The sequence below is a fragment of the Cajanus cajan genome, chromosome 3 (assembly GCF_000230855.2).
Source record: "Cajanus cajan strain Asha chromosome 3, NIPB_CcT2T_4, whole genome shotgun sequence".
NCBI lineage: Eukaryota > Viridiplantae > Streptophyta > Magnoliopsida > Fabales > Fabaceae > Cajanus > Cajanus cajan.
Window position 1 is genome coordinate 39,661,860 of NC_138519.1, and position 17,171 is coordinate 39,679,030.

At 29.1% G+C, this 17,171-nt stretch overlaps 1 protein-coding gene across 1 annotated transcript; it reads right to left on the minus strand.

Annotated features, from left to right (window-relative positions):
* Positions 1–12,248: 12,248 nt before the first annotated feature.
* LOC109792487 (Heavy metal transport/detoxification superfamily protein) lies at positions 12,249–16,688 on the minus strand. Its single transcript, XM_020351899.3, has 4 exons — positions 16,489–16,688; positions 15,970–16,151; positions 12,844–12,931; positions 12,249–12,742 (listed from the first exon to the last, which is right to left on the minus strand). The coding sequence occupies exons 1-4, from the start codon at positions 16,601–16,603 to the stop codon at positions 12,378–12,380; spliced, it is 750 nt and encodes a 249-aa protein (XP_020207488.1). The 5' UTR covers positions 16,604–16,688; the 3' UTR covers positions 12,249–12,377.
* Positions 16,689–17,171: the final 483 nt, after the last annotated feature.

Genomic DNA, 17,171 nt, shown 5'->3' on the forward strand with positions numbered 1-17,171 from the left:
TTTTCCAATACATACCTAGGTCATTACATTGGGCACTTTCAACAAGATATTTTAGTTTTTAGGACTAATACATTAGTGTGCTATAGTTTTAGTCTTCTTACCTTTTTAGGTTTTAGTTATACACCTAGACTTCACCATGGGGAGGATCCTATCCTTAACATTAGAGAGTCTAGTCCTTTTAATTTAGACAATCTTTTTAGCATTTTTAGTAGAACTCCTCTTAGGATACACTTTCCATTTCTATCATATACTATTACCTCTAATGCTTATTTTTATGTTTTTGTTGGTCATGATGCCAACCATGAGGAACCTCTTGATTTGAGGTCAAATCCTTTTCAAGAGGGAGGGAATGATGGAATAACACTAAGGCCAAGAAGACCAAGAGGTGATATATTGAAGGAAGCAAGAGGAATGGGTTAGTGTTGAAAAACCATAGGAGGAGTAAGCCTACTTTTGGGCCTTAGCTCCTAAGTTTTTATAGCATTTATTTTTATTCCTATTTTTGCCCTTATCTTTAAATTCCTATTTTACCCTTGTATTTTGGAGTTCTTAGGACTTAGAATTTATTTTCCTTGTATTTTCCATTTTGCCTTTGTATTATGGGGTGCTCTAGATAATTAGGTTTTTAATTTTGGGCTAGGGTGTTAATTAGAGGGTGATGCATGTTTTTTCGTGTCATTGGGTCTATTTTTGGTGTTAGAAAGGCTTAGGCCCAAGTGGAGGGCAAAGGTTGCATGGTCTTATCATGCACCTAGATATAGCCAATCTAAACCCAAAGATTCCATCCTTGGCCACCAAGTTGCATCTAGGGTTCATTTGCATTTCATTTGGAATGCATTTGCCTACTCCAAATGCAACCCTAGATGTCTCCCCTCCTATAAATACCCAACACCCCACACCTTGTAAATACTTTGGAATATATGAATTTGAGTGAGCCTTTTGTGCCTCAAATCCTCTCCTTAGTCACTAGGTCTACACGGCCTACCCCTCCTATCTCCTCCCTTGAGTGAGTTTAGGGTTCCTTGAGTGGCCTTCACCTCCACTTAGTGAAGAGAGTCAACCTAGAAGCACCCAAAACACCATCCTTCCACATCTCTCATATTCGCCTAAATCAACCCATTTACGCCCACCTTCCTTTTGCCTCACCCTTGAAGGAACATCCACCCTTAAGGTCATCATTTTGGCCTTAGCAAGGAGATTCTTCCCACCTTGGACGTCCATGATCAACCCCTTGGTGGAAGGAGTCCATCATTTAGATTGGCTATATCTAGGTGCATGATAAGACCATGAAACCTTTGCCCTCCACTTGGGCCTAAGCCTTTCTAACACCAAAAATAGACCCAATGACACCAAAAAAACATGCATCACCCTCTAATTAACACCCTAGCCCAAAATTAAAAACCTAATTATCTAGAGCACCCCATAATACAAAGGCAAAATGGGAAATACAAGGAAAATAAATTCTAAGTCCTAAGAACCCCAAAATACAAGGGTAAAATAGGAATTTAAAGATAAGGGCAAAAATAGGAATAAAAATAAATGCTATAAAAACTTAGGAGCTAAGGCCCAAAAGTAGGCTTACTCCTCCTATTGTTTTTCAACACTAACCCATTCCTCTTGCTTCCTTCAATATATCACCTCTTGGTCTTCTTGGCCTTAGTGTTATTCCATCAAGACCCCTCTCCACTTGGTTTTTAAGTGAGACAAAATTTGGGCTTCTCAATTTTGGGACTTTTCTCCACATAGGAAGGGAGCCCAATATCCAACAAGAGCATATGTTGTTAATCAAAGCATGTATTTCTACTTTAGTAGTCAGAGCATATATGATCAAATTATATGAATCTACTATAGATGCTTTATGAAATGCATAGGAGACTCTCCCTGAAAATATGCATGATCTAATGAATAAAATCAATTAAAGCATATGGTTTAGAGGAAAATATAATCAATTAAAGCAAAAACAAATGCTTGAAACTATAGAGAATAAAACTTCATAAAATTTTAAAAAATAAATCAAAGCAAAAACAAAAACTTTTCACTTTCCCCTTTTTGACACCAGCAAAAGCTAGTCCAAGGCATCATCTTCATCAAAGCTCAGGTTAATGTTGAGGTGAGACAATAGCTTGTCAAACTTCCTTTAAATACATGCTCTCCTCCTCAGTGTATAGTGTAGAGTTCAGTAGAGATCGATGATCACTTTTTCGTGGTCCTCTTTAGTTGAAAGTGGAGGGAGAAATGGGGTGGATGGTGGTGAATAAGTATATAGAGTAGATGGTCTTAAGGGGTCTGGAAGCCTAATCATTTTTTTGTACAGAAAGATTATATTCCTAGGTAGAAATATATGAAAAGTGATGTTGTAAAGGGAATAATATTTGCATATGCACTATTTGACAAAAAAGAGCATTGAGTGGCATAGGCTCGACCCTGAAAGGAAGAAAATAGACAATAAGGAATCGAACCAAGGCTAAAGGTAGTCGTTTAGGCTTGTCACCAGTAGGATAGAAAGACAGGGATGTGTGATGACGTGCATATCGATCATGGAGTTTGTCAAGCTTATATTGTGGCAACATCTCCTTGCCTTTGCAAACAAAGTGAAGAGTAGACTTGAAAACAATGTCTTGCGTGTAGATCTTTGTTGATGGTTGAACCATCCATAATATGTATGGCTCTCTAAGCGCAAAAGAAAAGGTTGTGAGAAACATCTTCTTTAGATAATTCAAGAGTAGCTCTTGAATTCAGAATGTTCTACATCTCGGTTTGCTCCTGCTTGACAATGTGCATGGTCTAACCATCCAACCAAGGAGGGAAATTCAAGTTGATCTCTCTTCTTATAGGTTGCATCTTAATAATGGGGCAAATGACAATACCGAGTTCATTACTAAGACATAATCCCTCATACTCGTGAAAGTTGTAAAGGAAGCAACGTCTATTGGTGTCGTAGATAGGCAGAGTCCAGTCATCATTTGACAATTGCTCTTCCAACAAACGCTCTATTTCTCGTGCTTCTTAAAAGTTTGTGCACTTGTCAGGAGACTCAACCATATCAGATGAAGGTACCACAAAAGTGAAATCCTTATGGACTTTATGATCTGATTCCACCATAGAATAATCAACATTGAGGGGTGTCACATTGAAGATTACCTTAGTGGAGGCGTTTGTATCAAAGGCTGCACACATAGGTTCCACCAAGTTTGGGAACTATTGTGCCATAAACATGTTAGATGGTGCAGGAAATGCCAAACTTGGGGCTTTAACTCATATTTTACTTTAAATTTTAACAATTTAACTGTTAAATTATAATATTTTAATATATAAATCATGTTTACATTAATATGAATTAATGAAATAAATTATCAAATAATTTTTAATTTTTATTAAAAAAATTAAATTAAATTTATATATTAAGAATTTTTATTTTAACGATTAGATCGATAAAATTTAATATATATCATGAATTATTAAATAAATTATATATATATATATATATATATATTGGTACCAGATATTCATAAAAGAGGAGCGGAATATTAATATTAATAAAAGAAAGAGGAGCTGAATTTTAAAAGAAAATAAATTCGTTTATTAAGGGTTCTCTATTTTCAGTAAGAGTCCTTAATGTTTCAAAATTATGGATAATATTCTCATATTCTTCATCAGAGCGCCAATCTTCAATATAAATTAATATGGGAATAAAATAAGAAATTCGATGTAAAAAGAATTTTACAAAAACACGATAATCATGTCTAAGATAATCTTCATACAAATATATCCAAACATAACCATCTTCAAAATATATTATCATTTATACAATAAAACTTACAGAGAATTTTACAGACTCGGAGCCAGGGTTCTTAGCTAGGAAGGAGACTCAAAGAGAGGTAGAAATTTAAGGCTCGGAAGAGTTGTGTCTTTCTCCTCTAGATGAGAGGCCTTTTATAGACAAAGAACCAGACTTTATCTTTCTGATAACACATCTTATACATACACGTGTTATCATCTAAACAAAAGTAGTTACAACTGGCAAACCTTTACTATTTAGGCTGCTGACACAAAAGACAAATACAACTGGCGAATCTTTACTTTAGACCGCCGACGCAAAAGACAAAATACAAAAGCATCTTTTGGGAGACGTGGGAAACAAGGGACCCACGACTTCTTACTCAGATGCCATAATTTTCACAAGTCTTCAGAAATATTCCATCTTTGGTCTTCATCTACAACTGTTGTTAACTTTTCCAAAATAGCTCCTATACGATTTTCAATTTGATTTTTTACCTGCAAAATATCTTCAGTGATTTTCTGCTTGATTTGAACAACCTTTTCATTTGATTGCTACAAATTAGCAAAATCAATATCTTCATTTACTGGAGCTTGAGCCATCTGTATGGTATAGCAGTCTTCAATTTCTTCTTCGTCAGATTCTGTTCCTAAAGAGGACAAAGCATCTATCAATTGTTTTTTCAATAGAGCCTTTTCTTCTTTAGAGGAAGGGAGGTTTTCCAAGATATTCTTTGTAAGGGGCTTTTCAATCTTAGGAATGGGCTGGGCCTTAACTGGTGATTGAAGACCCAAAGTTTTCCATTTCTGAAACCTATCTTCAACATATTTGACTTCGAACTTTTTCCACCAAAAAACTTTGGTTTTTCGACAAATAGATTTTGGATAAGTATCTTCTTTATGCTGGTGGATTTCAAGAAGATGGGCCAAGAGCCAGCTTATGCCCATAGTAGAACAAAATTTTATGAGACGTAGGTGGGGTGGTTGATTTGGGGTGAGGATCTTATATTTTCGGTATATATTCAAGACATTTTCAGGGATTATAGACTGGACTGGGCTTATTTGAGAGAACCAATCTACAAACCAGTTTGGTATTGGAAGGGGTAATTCATTTTTAAAACTGATATACCAAGAGTGTTTAGGGTTTTCTTCTAATAAAATATAGGTCCAGGCCTTTTGATAATCAAAATATGAATATGAAGGAGGATCAAAAGGTCTAGAAAATTCTTTTCGGTGAAAGGGTGTTGCTTCCAATCATGGTAAGACAACACTTTTGCTATTTTTAATTTAGAATAATTTATTATAGATGGGTTCTTTGAATCTGCTACTGGGGTAATTTCTACGGATCTTGTATCTATTAAAATAAATTGATAAAATTTTTTGTTTTTCTTCAAATTTTCATTTTTTGGTATCCAACTCCAATGAGGAGGAGCTAGACTTTGTACTATTTTCCAGGGATCTTCCTCTTGCCAATGGTCTTCAAGAGTTACAACATGTTGACACTGTTCAAGAATATGAAATTCTTTTGGGATAATTTTAGAGGTAGAAGAGGTGGCTTGTTCAGGGGTATTTGGGCTATGAGCCAATACTGTGAATTTGTTTTCAAGGGGATTTTTCAAGGTATTGGGTAGTTTTCGGGTTTGGGAGGCTTTTGAGAATGATGGAGAGAAGTCATCTATTGAAAGACTAGATGGCCCAGGTTTTTCAAAGGGATTGGGCTGAGAGCCCATTTTCTTTATTGGGGTGGACATGGGTGAAGCCCTGCAAAAATTCTCTTGTTAAAAAATCTGGAATTGAATTATTCTTTCCTTTTATGAACTCAATTTCAAAATCAAAACAAGATATTAAACTTTGTCATCTGGCGAAAATTTGTTTCGAAAACAAATTTTTAACGTCTTTTTCTAAAACTTCTTTTGCTGATTTACAATCTATTCTCAAAAGAAATTTCTTGTTTATTAAATCATGCTGAAATTTTTGCATACACAACACAATGCTTAAAATTTCTTTTTTAATAGTACTATATTTGGTTTGAGCTGAATTCCATATTCCTGAATGATATTTTACTATTTGTTCAGGATGGGTTCCTATTTTTTGTTTAAGTATCCCTCCATATCCTTGTTCTGAAGCATCGGTTTCTACTATTAATTGGGCCTCGGGATTTGGGATTCCTAGACAAGGCAATGATTTTACTTGGGCTTTTACTTCTTGAACTATTTTGGTTAGCTCAGGAGTCCAAGGTTTTGGATTTTTTCTAAGCCTATTATAGAGGGGTTTACATAATATTCTAATGTTTGGGATGAAATCTGCTATATAATTTACACAACCCAAAAATCTTTGTAATTGATTTTTATCTTTTATTTCATCGGGAAATTTTTCTGAAAATTCTATACTTCTTTTTATAGGGGTAATGGTTCCTTGATAAATATCATGTCCCAAAAATCTAATTTTTGTTTGTGCTAATTTAATTTTCTTTTGTGAAATAACCATCCCATTTCTTTTAATTAGATTTTTAAATATTTTCAAATGTTTTAGATGTTGTTCAATTGATTCTGAAAATATTAACACATCATCTATATAAACTAGTGCAAATTTTGAATATGGGTTTAATATTGTATTCATTATATTTTGGAATTCGGAGGGGGAATTTTTTAGTCCCATTGGCATTACATTCCATTCATATTGGCCAAATGGTACTATAAATGTTGTTTTGTATTTATCTTCTTCTTTTACTTTTATTTGATAATAACCACTTTCCATATCAAACTTTGAAAATATGGTAGCATTATAAATTCTACTTATTAGTTCTGACTTATTAGGAAGAGGGTATCTTATCCATTTTAATACTTTATTCAATGGTTTATAATTAATGACCATTCTAGGTTCTCCCCTTTCTATTTCTGAAGCATTTTGTACATAAAATGCTGCACAACTCCAGGGAGATTTACTAGGTCTTATTAACTTTTTATCTAAAAATTGTTGAATTTCTTTTCTACAGTATTCTAGAGTTTCTTTATTCAATTGTACTGGTTTAGCTTTTGTAGGGATAATGTTTTCCACAAATCCTTCTTCATATGGTAATTCTATTTCAAAATAATTTCGTTCCCAAAATGCATTAGGAACATCTGAACATATTTCTCTTACTATTTCTTTTTCAATATTTTTGAACTCTTTTTTAATCTTTGAATCTTGCAATTTTTCTTCAATTTGTTTATATTTTATTTCATTTTTTAAATATTTTATTTGTTCTGTTTTTGCTTGTATTCTTGTTATAAAATTTTCTTCATTTATATCTTTTACATTATGTATTGCTTTTGTTGTTGCTGGTTTTATAAATTCAAATAAAAATTCTTTAAATTGTATTCCTTCTGAAGTTACTGTAAAAGGATATATTTGAGTTAAAAAAGGTGTTCCGAAAATCATTTCTTCACTTATATCTGGAGTTAAAATAAACGTATTTTTAAAACAAGTTCCCTTATTACAAATATATGCTTTCGAAAGTTTATATTTTACCTTTAATCTATTAGAGTTTTCTGCTCTTAGGATTTGAACAGTTTTTTCATAATATTGGGTTGGTATTAAACCTTCTCTTATACAATTTAAATCTGCTCCCGAATCTACTAAAGCTGTAAAAGTTTTATGATATGTTTTTCCAATTTTTAATGTAGCTTTTATTAACCATTTTTGCTGTATTATTTTTATCTGTCTTATAACTATATTTTCTTCTGAATTTATTAACGTGGATGGTTTATCTTGTTCAAGGATTTCTTTTATTTGTTCATTTTGTTGATAAGTTGTTTGTTTTATTTCTATTAATTGGGTTTTTATTATATTAATTTCTTCTTTTAATTCATTTATTTCTCTTTGCAAGTCTTTAATATTTACAGGTTTCTCTTTTATGGAAGCTTTCTTTAATATTTGTGAAAAATCATATCCACTAAATTCAAGAGTGGTAGATTCTTCATGGGTTTTGTCTTCTAATATTAAATCTTTTAATTTACTTAGATATTCTAGTTTTTCTTCTTCATTTGGAAGTTTTTCTACTATTTCTAATATTAATTTTGCTTCGGACGTAATTACATTTATGCTAAATGAACATGAACAAGGATTTTCCTCACATTCACATTCACTTTCTTCTTCACTACTTGTGCCTATATTATCTATATATTCTTCACTACTATTTTCTTCTTCTTCACTTTCTGACTCATAAAGTAAAAGTTTTGCAATTTTCTCTTTTAATTCTTCAGACATATTTAAATTATTTATCTTTTCTTTAACTCTACAATCTTTTTTCATATAACCATATCTTCCACATTTAAAACAAACTATTCCTTTGTTTTTATTATAAAAGGTTTGTTTTTTAAAATTTTTATTATTATTAGAAAAATTTTTCTTCTTAAAAGGCACATTACTTTTTCTAAAAGATTGACTTCTTTTAAAAGGCTTTCTAATATTCTTTTTATATTTTCTTGATGAGGGTGTTATTCCTTCGTACCCATATTGAGCACAGAAATTTCCTAATTCTTTTATTCCACTTTCTTTTTGTCTTTTAATTTGTTTTTCTAATTTCATATTATTACAAATTTCTAAAGCAGTAGTTTTTATTACCGCAATTATCCTTCCATAGGTTAATTCTTGTAAGTTTTCATCATAGGTTTGACTTAATTTTTCTCTAACTTTCGTAGCAAAAACTGGGGGCAATCCTGCAATAAATTTTTCTTTCCAAAAATTTTCTTTACAATCTGCCCTAGTCATTACCATCATAATAAAATTGTCTACATACCATCTAAAATCTCCTAAAGTGGGACATCTTAAATTATGCAAGAGGGTATTTGTTTTATTATCAAAAATATTCGAATCTCCCATAAAACTTTGAATTATAGATATTATTAAAGTTTCTACCATTAATGGGATAGTTATTCCTTCTTCAACTTTTACTATATTTAAAATATAATTTCTTTGTTCTTGGGTAAGATAATTATCCCACCATCCTTTTAATGATCCAGTAAATCCAGCTATTAAAAGTTTTACAGTTTGGGCCTCATTATGCTTTGCTCTATATGCAGAGGCAGCCATAGACATTTCATGGGTTTTTCTTAATATTTGATGTTCGGTTAATCCATCTATATTCCATTCAGTTATTCCTTCACCATTGAAGGCAGAAGGACTTTCTAAATTCCATTCTTCAAATTGTATGTCTGGCAGTGTAGGTCTTCTATAATAATTTCTAGTAGTGGGCATATTGTTTGTGTTGGGATTTTGATTAAATTTTCTTTGTATTCTAAATATATCATTTTCTAAATCTTCTCGGTTTATACTTCCTATTTCTTCTTGAGGAATTTCTAATATATTAATGTTTTTTATATTTAATTTTTCTAATTTTTTATTAATTTCTGTTAATAAATTTTCTGTATTACTTCCTAGTTTAAATTCTTTATATTCCTTATCCGTAAATCTTGTAGGAGTTATTAATGATCTTTCTAAAGGTTTTATTCCTAAAGGATTTACATTTTTTATTTCGGATTTTTCTTCAAAATTTTTTATTGCCACTTGATGTAATAATTGATTTGTATAATTTAATTGACTATGAACATTTTGTATATCTAGAACTGATATATTTTCATCTAAATTTCTTTTTCCTATCATCTTAAAGGGTGACGCTATTACCTCTTTATTTTCTATATTTGGAAATCTTACTTCTTCTAAAGGAGGTATTTCGCTTATTCTTTCTCCTGATTTTGTTTTCCAAATCTTTTCAGCATGTTTTAAAACATTTATACTTATAGTTTTTAAACAATTTTCTTCAAACCAATTAAAATAAGGAATATTTTCTTGAATTTCTTCTAAGTATTTATAATAATATTCTCTGAAATTTTTTAATTCTTGTTGGGAGAATGTTTCAAAAAACCATTTTCTTTTGTCTTGGTTTTCTTTTGCTAAAAATTCTTGCTTTATCATATCTTTATTTATTTCAAATTTTTTAATTACATTTATAGAGGTATCTATATGTTCTTCTCCTGCTAGTTCAGTATTTGATGGCGAATTATGATTTTTAGCTTCTTCCCAATTATATTCTAGTGTGGGTACTGTATGATCTAGTCTAATTCCTCTTAAATTCATAGTTTTATGATATGTAAAACTAGATTTATCTAAGGATCTTCGTGCTGTATGAAAAGTTTGAGGGGATGCTTTTGAACTTTCTCCTATTCTTAAAGAATCTATTCTTCTTAATAGGGTAAATGAAACTTCTACTGTTCCTGATTTATATTCAATTATTTCTTCTACTTCTACTGGGTCTGGAGGGTCTGGTTTTAAAATATCTTCTATTTTCCATTTTAATCCCATAGTTATTTCATTATGCTTTAAAGTTTTAGGAACTACTGCACTTATTTTTTCAGGGTTTATTAAAAGCATAGTGGTTTCATCTTTGGGAGACATTAATAGAGCTCTAGGAGCTAAATGGATTTTCATGACTTTATAATATATTCTATATATTATTGCTACTGGATATGAATTTTTATTCCATTTATTTTCAAGTATTTTAACATCCAATATTAAATTATTATCAGTATTATGAAGACTTTTAAGGGCTACTGAATAGTTCGGATAGTTATTAATGTACACTGATCCTTGATGTAAATTTGTTTCAAACATGGCCAAAATTTGACTTTCTAGTTCAGTTGGCCTATTATCTCTTAAGGCTACAAACATAGGCGTGTCCATGCCTAATCTAAATAAGGGTTTTATTGCTATTTGTATTGATCATATATGCATGTATTTATAATTTTTTATATGTTTAGCTATTAATGCTTTGGTTATTAGTGGAATTTGTTCATGACTTGTTTTAAGTTCAATTTCTTTATCTACGGTTTTTATTATGTATTTAGTTGTAAATTTATCTATCCATTCTTTTTCATAAATATTTGAAATTTTTAACTTTGGAAGGGTCCACTTATTTAACTGAGTTTCTATTTCTGGAATTATTAATTCGTGTTGCATCAACTGATTCATATTATTTTCTTCATCATTTTTCATATCTTCTTCAAACTTTTCTTTTCCTTTAAATATTTTTATTAACATTTCCATCCTATCACACAAGTAATTCTTTCACGGGAACACCTACGGGTTTTACTGCCTTTCCTCAGGACTTACTACCACTCACTGGCTTACCAACGCTAAGACTACCCACAATGAACTAGGCAAGGTTGGGCTAATAAATTTATTTTCAGGAAAGTCTAAGTTTGTAGATGATATTCCAAACGATATGAAGAATAAAATATGATTCAATTATTCAACAGAATTAATATTCTCAGAACTTATACTTCCCAGTAATGGTGGCAGAGCCTCCAAGTTAGGTGCATATAAATCCTTTAAATATTAATACTATATTATCAAAAAAAATTGTTCTTTGGCTCTGATACCATTTTTGGTACCAGATATTCATAAAAGAGGAGCGGAATATTAATATTAATATATATATCACGGGTACAATATACTAGAGTATATTATCTCAATTTTTATATGGTGTAGTTAATTATGGGTAGTTGACTTTGTCCGCGTTTAGCCCGTGTCTGGTTAGTTCCTGAACCAACAAATACGACTGAATTTAATACGAGTAATTAAGTGGGGTTAATTTTAACTCGTGTGGTATTCTTTTGTAAAACATTTATATTTAGACATGAATGAAGTTTGTGCATAGGGTGACTCTTGAACTTAGTTGGCATACATCGCAATCAATCTCTTGGTCTTACTCTCACTGTCTGTCCCACTCAACAGCTTCGTCCTCCCTCTTACTTTCGCAATCTCTGCTTAATTCTAAAGTCCACACACACTGCCAAACACACAAAACTTAGCCGACAAGGATCAAACCATCAACCTCCATTTCGGGGAGAAAGATAACTTACCACTGCACAAGACAAATAATATATATATATAGAGAGAAATAATATATATATATATATGTAAATTTTTAAAATATTTAAAAATTATTTGATACTTCATTTCATTAATTCAAATTGATAGATAATTATAAAATTATTTTATACATTGATTTGAATTAATGAAAGAAGTATCAAATAGTTTTTAATTTTTTTAAAAATTTATATATTTAACATTAAGAATTTTAAATTCAACGGTTGAATCATTAAAATTTGATATAGAATAAATATAAACGGATCCCTTACTTCATTTAATAACTCATGTTCTAAATCAAATTTCAACGATCTAAATTTTTAATATATAAATTAAGTCTGTATATTTTTAAAAAATTTAAAAATCATTTAATATTTTATTTTATTAATTCAGATTGATGTATAATCATAAAAATATTTTATACATTGATTTAAATTAATGAAAAGAAGTATTAAATAATTTTTAAATTTTTTAAAAATTTTCAAACTAAACCTAAAAACTTTAAATTCAACGACTAAATCGTTGAAATTTAATGTAAAATATGAATTATTAAACGGAATAAATTCATATAAACTTACTCCTGAAATAAATAAATCATTTCTATACATATGAGGAGAGAGGAGAGGTTTAATGATTAAATTATTAAAATTTAAATATCCCTTTATTTGCTTATTTTGATAATTTTAGGCGAATCATAAAATAGAACATGAATTTGGATTCTCATCGCTGAAAAGTTGGGGGGCATAAACATAGTGAATGATATAAGGAACATTATCCTTGGTATCTCCTTTTTTTTCCTTGGTTGATTCACCAGAAGACTTGACTTCTTTATCTTTGTTATCATCTTTTTTCTTGGTTGATTCACCATGATCCTTCTCTTTGGTGCTTTCTGAAGAAGACTTCCCTTCCTCTTTCCCCTTCTTCTCTTCCTTTATGGAAATTATCTCAGAATTTTTATGCCCCTTTTTTCTCAAAAATGACATCAATTTCTCCACTTCAATGGTACCTTCAACTGTCACACTTTGGGCTTTCTGGTCGGTTTTAACATTGAAAATACCTACATTTCATCAAATCAAACTTATTATTAATTTGCTTGTTTGCTTAGATGGAAGGATTCAAGCATCATATTATAAATCCACCACTTGGTTAATTATTTACCTTTGTGCTTTATTAATCTACTCTTTAGGTCAGCCTCACATTTGTCACAATGCATGTGAACCTTCAAAGAGATAATGCGGATAATTGGCTTGCAATCACACATGAAAATAATTAGTTGCCGTATATATAGACTCAAAAAATTTTCAAATATGAATTGAATGGTAGATTGTTTTGCTACTATACTTTTATTATAATGGTCGCTTTTATCTAACTAACTTAGATTTTTTTAAGTAATTTAATCAAAATAAGTTTTGAAAGTTTTTACATTTTTATTTAATTACAAATTGTTATGTAGAATAAATTTGACTTTTATAGTTATTACTTTAAAACTTATATGAAAGATGATTTTTTATTAGTTGAGAATATAAAAATATTTATACTAACAATGCATGACAATTAATCTCTTTAAAAAGGGCTTGAACTAACTCACTTTTAATTATGTATCGACTCCATTTTTTTTATAGAGGAGGGAAACAAGTTATTCTAATAATAATCTTTAAAAAAAAAATTACTCTCTATCTTAATTTTTTTTTTAATCTAACACTTCTAATTAGAAACTCATCATTGATTATTAAATTAAAAGAGATGAATTGGATAAACAAAAAATTAAAAGAGATGAAAGGTATGGATGTGGAGTAACTCTTTTGAAGAATTATTCAAGTAATAACTCTTTTAATCTAATAGTTCTAATGAATAAGTCATCTTTGAATGTTAGATTAAAAGGAAGAAGAAAAAAAAGATAAGAAATGTAGAGTAACTATTATTTTAAAGTTACTTTAGGAGTAATCCTACATCTTCCCACTTTATTTTTTTGTAATCTAACGATTCTAATAAATAAATTTTTTTAATTGTTAGATTAAGAAAAAGTAACTCTTGGAAGTACTTAGCATTCTTCAAAAGATTTTTATATTATCAATTAATTTGAAATGATTTTCTTTTACTGCAATAACTACAAAATCAACAATAATTTTATCTTTTTCACGCTCGAATATATATATATATATATATATATATAATAAAATTATTAAGTTTTTAATTGTTTATTTAGTACAACTCTCACAAAAGTAACAAAAAAAATAAAAATAAAAAGCGTACATCTAATAAATCTAATCGTAAAAGTATAGTTGCATTTTTTTTCTGACCTATTTATTATTTCATTACTAAAAGTATAGGTTGGACGAGTAGATATTTAGATAGATGTCCTAATCAATGTATTTTGGTTTTTCAAAGGGAAAATTAAATAATTGGTATGAACATGGAATTTGGTGTGAATGGAAAAAAAAATGTCTTTTATTGATTGAAAGTTAAATCTACGAAAGGAGGATATTGATGTTCTCATCACAAACCTTGAAATTTATGCTATAGTCGAAATCTTTATCCATCTCTTAGGAGTGTAAATGGGTACAATTTGACTCATGAACATGATCGATTCAACTAAATCCGATTATAATTTTCAGTAATTTGGGTTGAATCAATAGTTCAATTTGAATCTGTTTGGCCTAATCCAATAATAGTTTATTCTAATATTAGGTTAATGAATTTTAAAATCGACTAATGTGACTTCTCTCAACTTATGTCTTTTATTAAAAAAAAACTTAATTTATATGTCTAATAATAATAATAATAATTAGTATAGACAATTTTATAAATGAAAAACTAAAAAATAAATCTAACTTTTTCGATTTGCACCTTAAATTTTAAAGTTTCTCTTACTTTTTTAAATTTAAAAGGTATAATTTAATTTTAATTTATAAAAAATTATTTATTTTACTATTTAATTTAATTTTCTATAAATGATCTAAGTGATATATTATCCAGAAGATAGACTGCTAGATACGCATGAATTAATAATATTAACTTATTGTAAACAATATAAAAAATAAACACCTTATAATTAAATGATCAAATAATAATACTTTTCTTATAGTAAATTAATATATATTTATTTGGACAACTTACTATAGTTATTAACTTATTTACAAGCTCTTATCATAAAGTAATTATTATGCCCCCAACATAATTCTTAGCAAGTATTTCTCCATTTCAAATATCTCATTAATATTCATAATTTTATTTTATTTCTTTTTCTTATCATATCACCTCACCATATTTTATCTACCCAGAATCCCTCTTTCTTTTTATTTTATTTTTAATAGATGTGAATTAGACTTTTAGCATCCACTAGTAAGGTTTGAAATTTAAAATTTGAGTCACTAGATTTCAGGCATTATTTAATGCGTGTAATGGAAATTTTAATTCATACATTACCCCCGAACTAGTGTAATTTTAGACAGTGATGTTTAATTTGAGTATGAAATCTGACAAAGAAAAATCGTTGACTTGACGATGTAAAATAAGTCTTTTATTTTTTTTATTTATTTGATAAAGATGTAAAATAAGTTATATCTAATTATTTTGACTTTGGATTATATAATTCCGTTGGACTATCTCTTTCTTCTAACTATCTCTTTCTTCTAACTATCTCTATTTGAACGCACAATGTTCAAACTCCTTTTGGCACGCATGAAAAAATATATATATTTCTCCCTCTATCTCTCCATAATGGGATATGACTAAAAGTTATCTTTTATAAAATTATTTCTTTATAAATTTCTTTTTCATCAAATTATTGAATAATACAATGAATGAATTAATGATTAAAATAATAAAAAAAATTCTAGTATGATTTTAAAAAATTCTATTGTAATACTGGTCAAAAGAATTATATTGAGATTGTAATCAAACAAAAATTAGAAAATTTTGTTATTGCAAGTTCTGTGTATTTTTTTGGTGTGTGTGAATAATGGGCTCCAAGCCCAAATCATAAAGAAAAAAGTAATCAACAAAGAAATGCACAGCAACTAAATAAACGGAAGAAGAAAAAAAACTTCTCCTTTTCAAACTTTAGTTACATACTTACACCTTCCTTGATAAACTACATTTTATATTATTGTCTTATTTTCTTGGAACGTTCAATTTTTTAAAAAATATATGCTCAATGTTTATTCAATTGTAAAATTATGAATCTCTATGATTAAAAGAAATGAAATTTTCTCTACACTAGGCTCAAGTATGTCTTAATTTATCCGTATATATATATATATATATAAAAGTAGAATTACTTACATCTTTGATTTCCTTTGGCTTTGTATCCGTAGTAGTATTCTCTTTAGGCTTCACTTTTGGTGATATTAATTCAACTTTTTTGTTGCTCTTCTTCTCTATAAGCTTCAAAATTTTCAAAGGGTCTATTTTCCCCTTTGCTTTAATTTCTCCCTTCTCAAATTCTATGTCCACACTTTGTACCCCTATAAAAAAATCACCATGACATAAAATTATAAACTCTGTTCATTGATGCACAAAATTCAGATGGATACATAAAATTTCATGAAATTAAAGAAATTAAATTACATTAAAGTATATAGACCAACAAGACATCTATCTAAATTAATTTGAATTTGAACTTTTTAAGTAAGATTTCATGTTGAATATTATGTATAGATAAAATATAATTGGAAGAAAAGATCTACTCAAAGTGATTAGTCAAATTTTTTTTATAAAAATAATATATCGAAAAATTTGATACATATTTTATAAATATCAGACAATGCAGACAAAAAAATCTATTAGAGTATGTTCATATACCTTCGGTAATCATGAGATGCCTCTTGATCTTGTTCCCACATTCCTTGCAATGCAGGTTAACTTTGTAAATAGCTGTGATCACTTCAATCTCTTTCTTCTTTTCTTCTTTTGCCATTCTCTATTGTGCAAAGTGAAGGCTTGGAGAGAGTGAAAGATACAGTTAATAAAAAGAATGGATCAAGATCACTTCATGGTTACATTGAAATTATAAAACTACCAAGTTTTATTAATAAGATTCAATTTCTTTGTTGGTTTAGCTAATGGGGTAGCTCACCAGTTTCATGAAACTTGCTCACATGAATGATAGAATCTTGTACGTTTCACCCAAATGGGCAAATACAGTTCAGGATGTTGAAAGTTTCATAACTGTTGAAGTTTGCATGCATAGAATATAAAAAGGTTAATTATATCAATTACTTCTTAACTTAAAAGTTAATTACACCTATATTTATGTTTTTGTATGAACAAGTTAACTAAGGTTTTTAAATTACACTTGCAGTTACGTTACAATTTCGTCGTTATCTTTAACGTTGTGAAAAATTACGTACAAATAAAGCTTGTAATTAATTGCATTTGTAATGATTCCAAAAAACTGACTGAATTTGTTAAAAATCTTGTAATTTAACTGCTCTTTAATTTTTTTTAAAATTTTTATTCTTATACTATGATGACTCCCAATTTTT

What these genes read in the sequence shown, in the direction of transcription:
- LOC109792487 (XM_020351899.3), bottom strand. Translation starts at nt 16,603, where the DNA reads ATGGCAAAAGAAGAAAAGAAGAAAGAGATTGAAGTGATCACAGCTATT. An exon ending in GCATCTCATGATTACCGAAG is followed by an intron (nt 16,152 to 16,488) that starts GTATATGAACAT and finishes ATTTTTTTATAG; the next exon opens with GGGTACAAAGTGTGGACATA. An exon ending in AGCCAAAGGAAATCAAAGAT is followed by an intron (nt 12,932 to 15,969) that starts GTAAGTAATTCT and finishes TGTGATTGCAAG; the next exon opens with CCAATTATCCGCATTATCTC.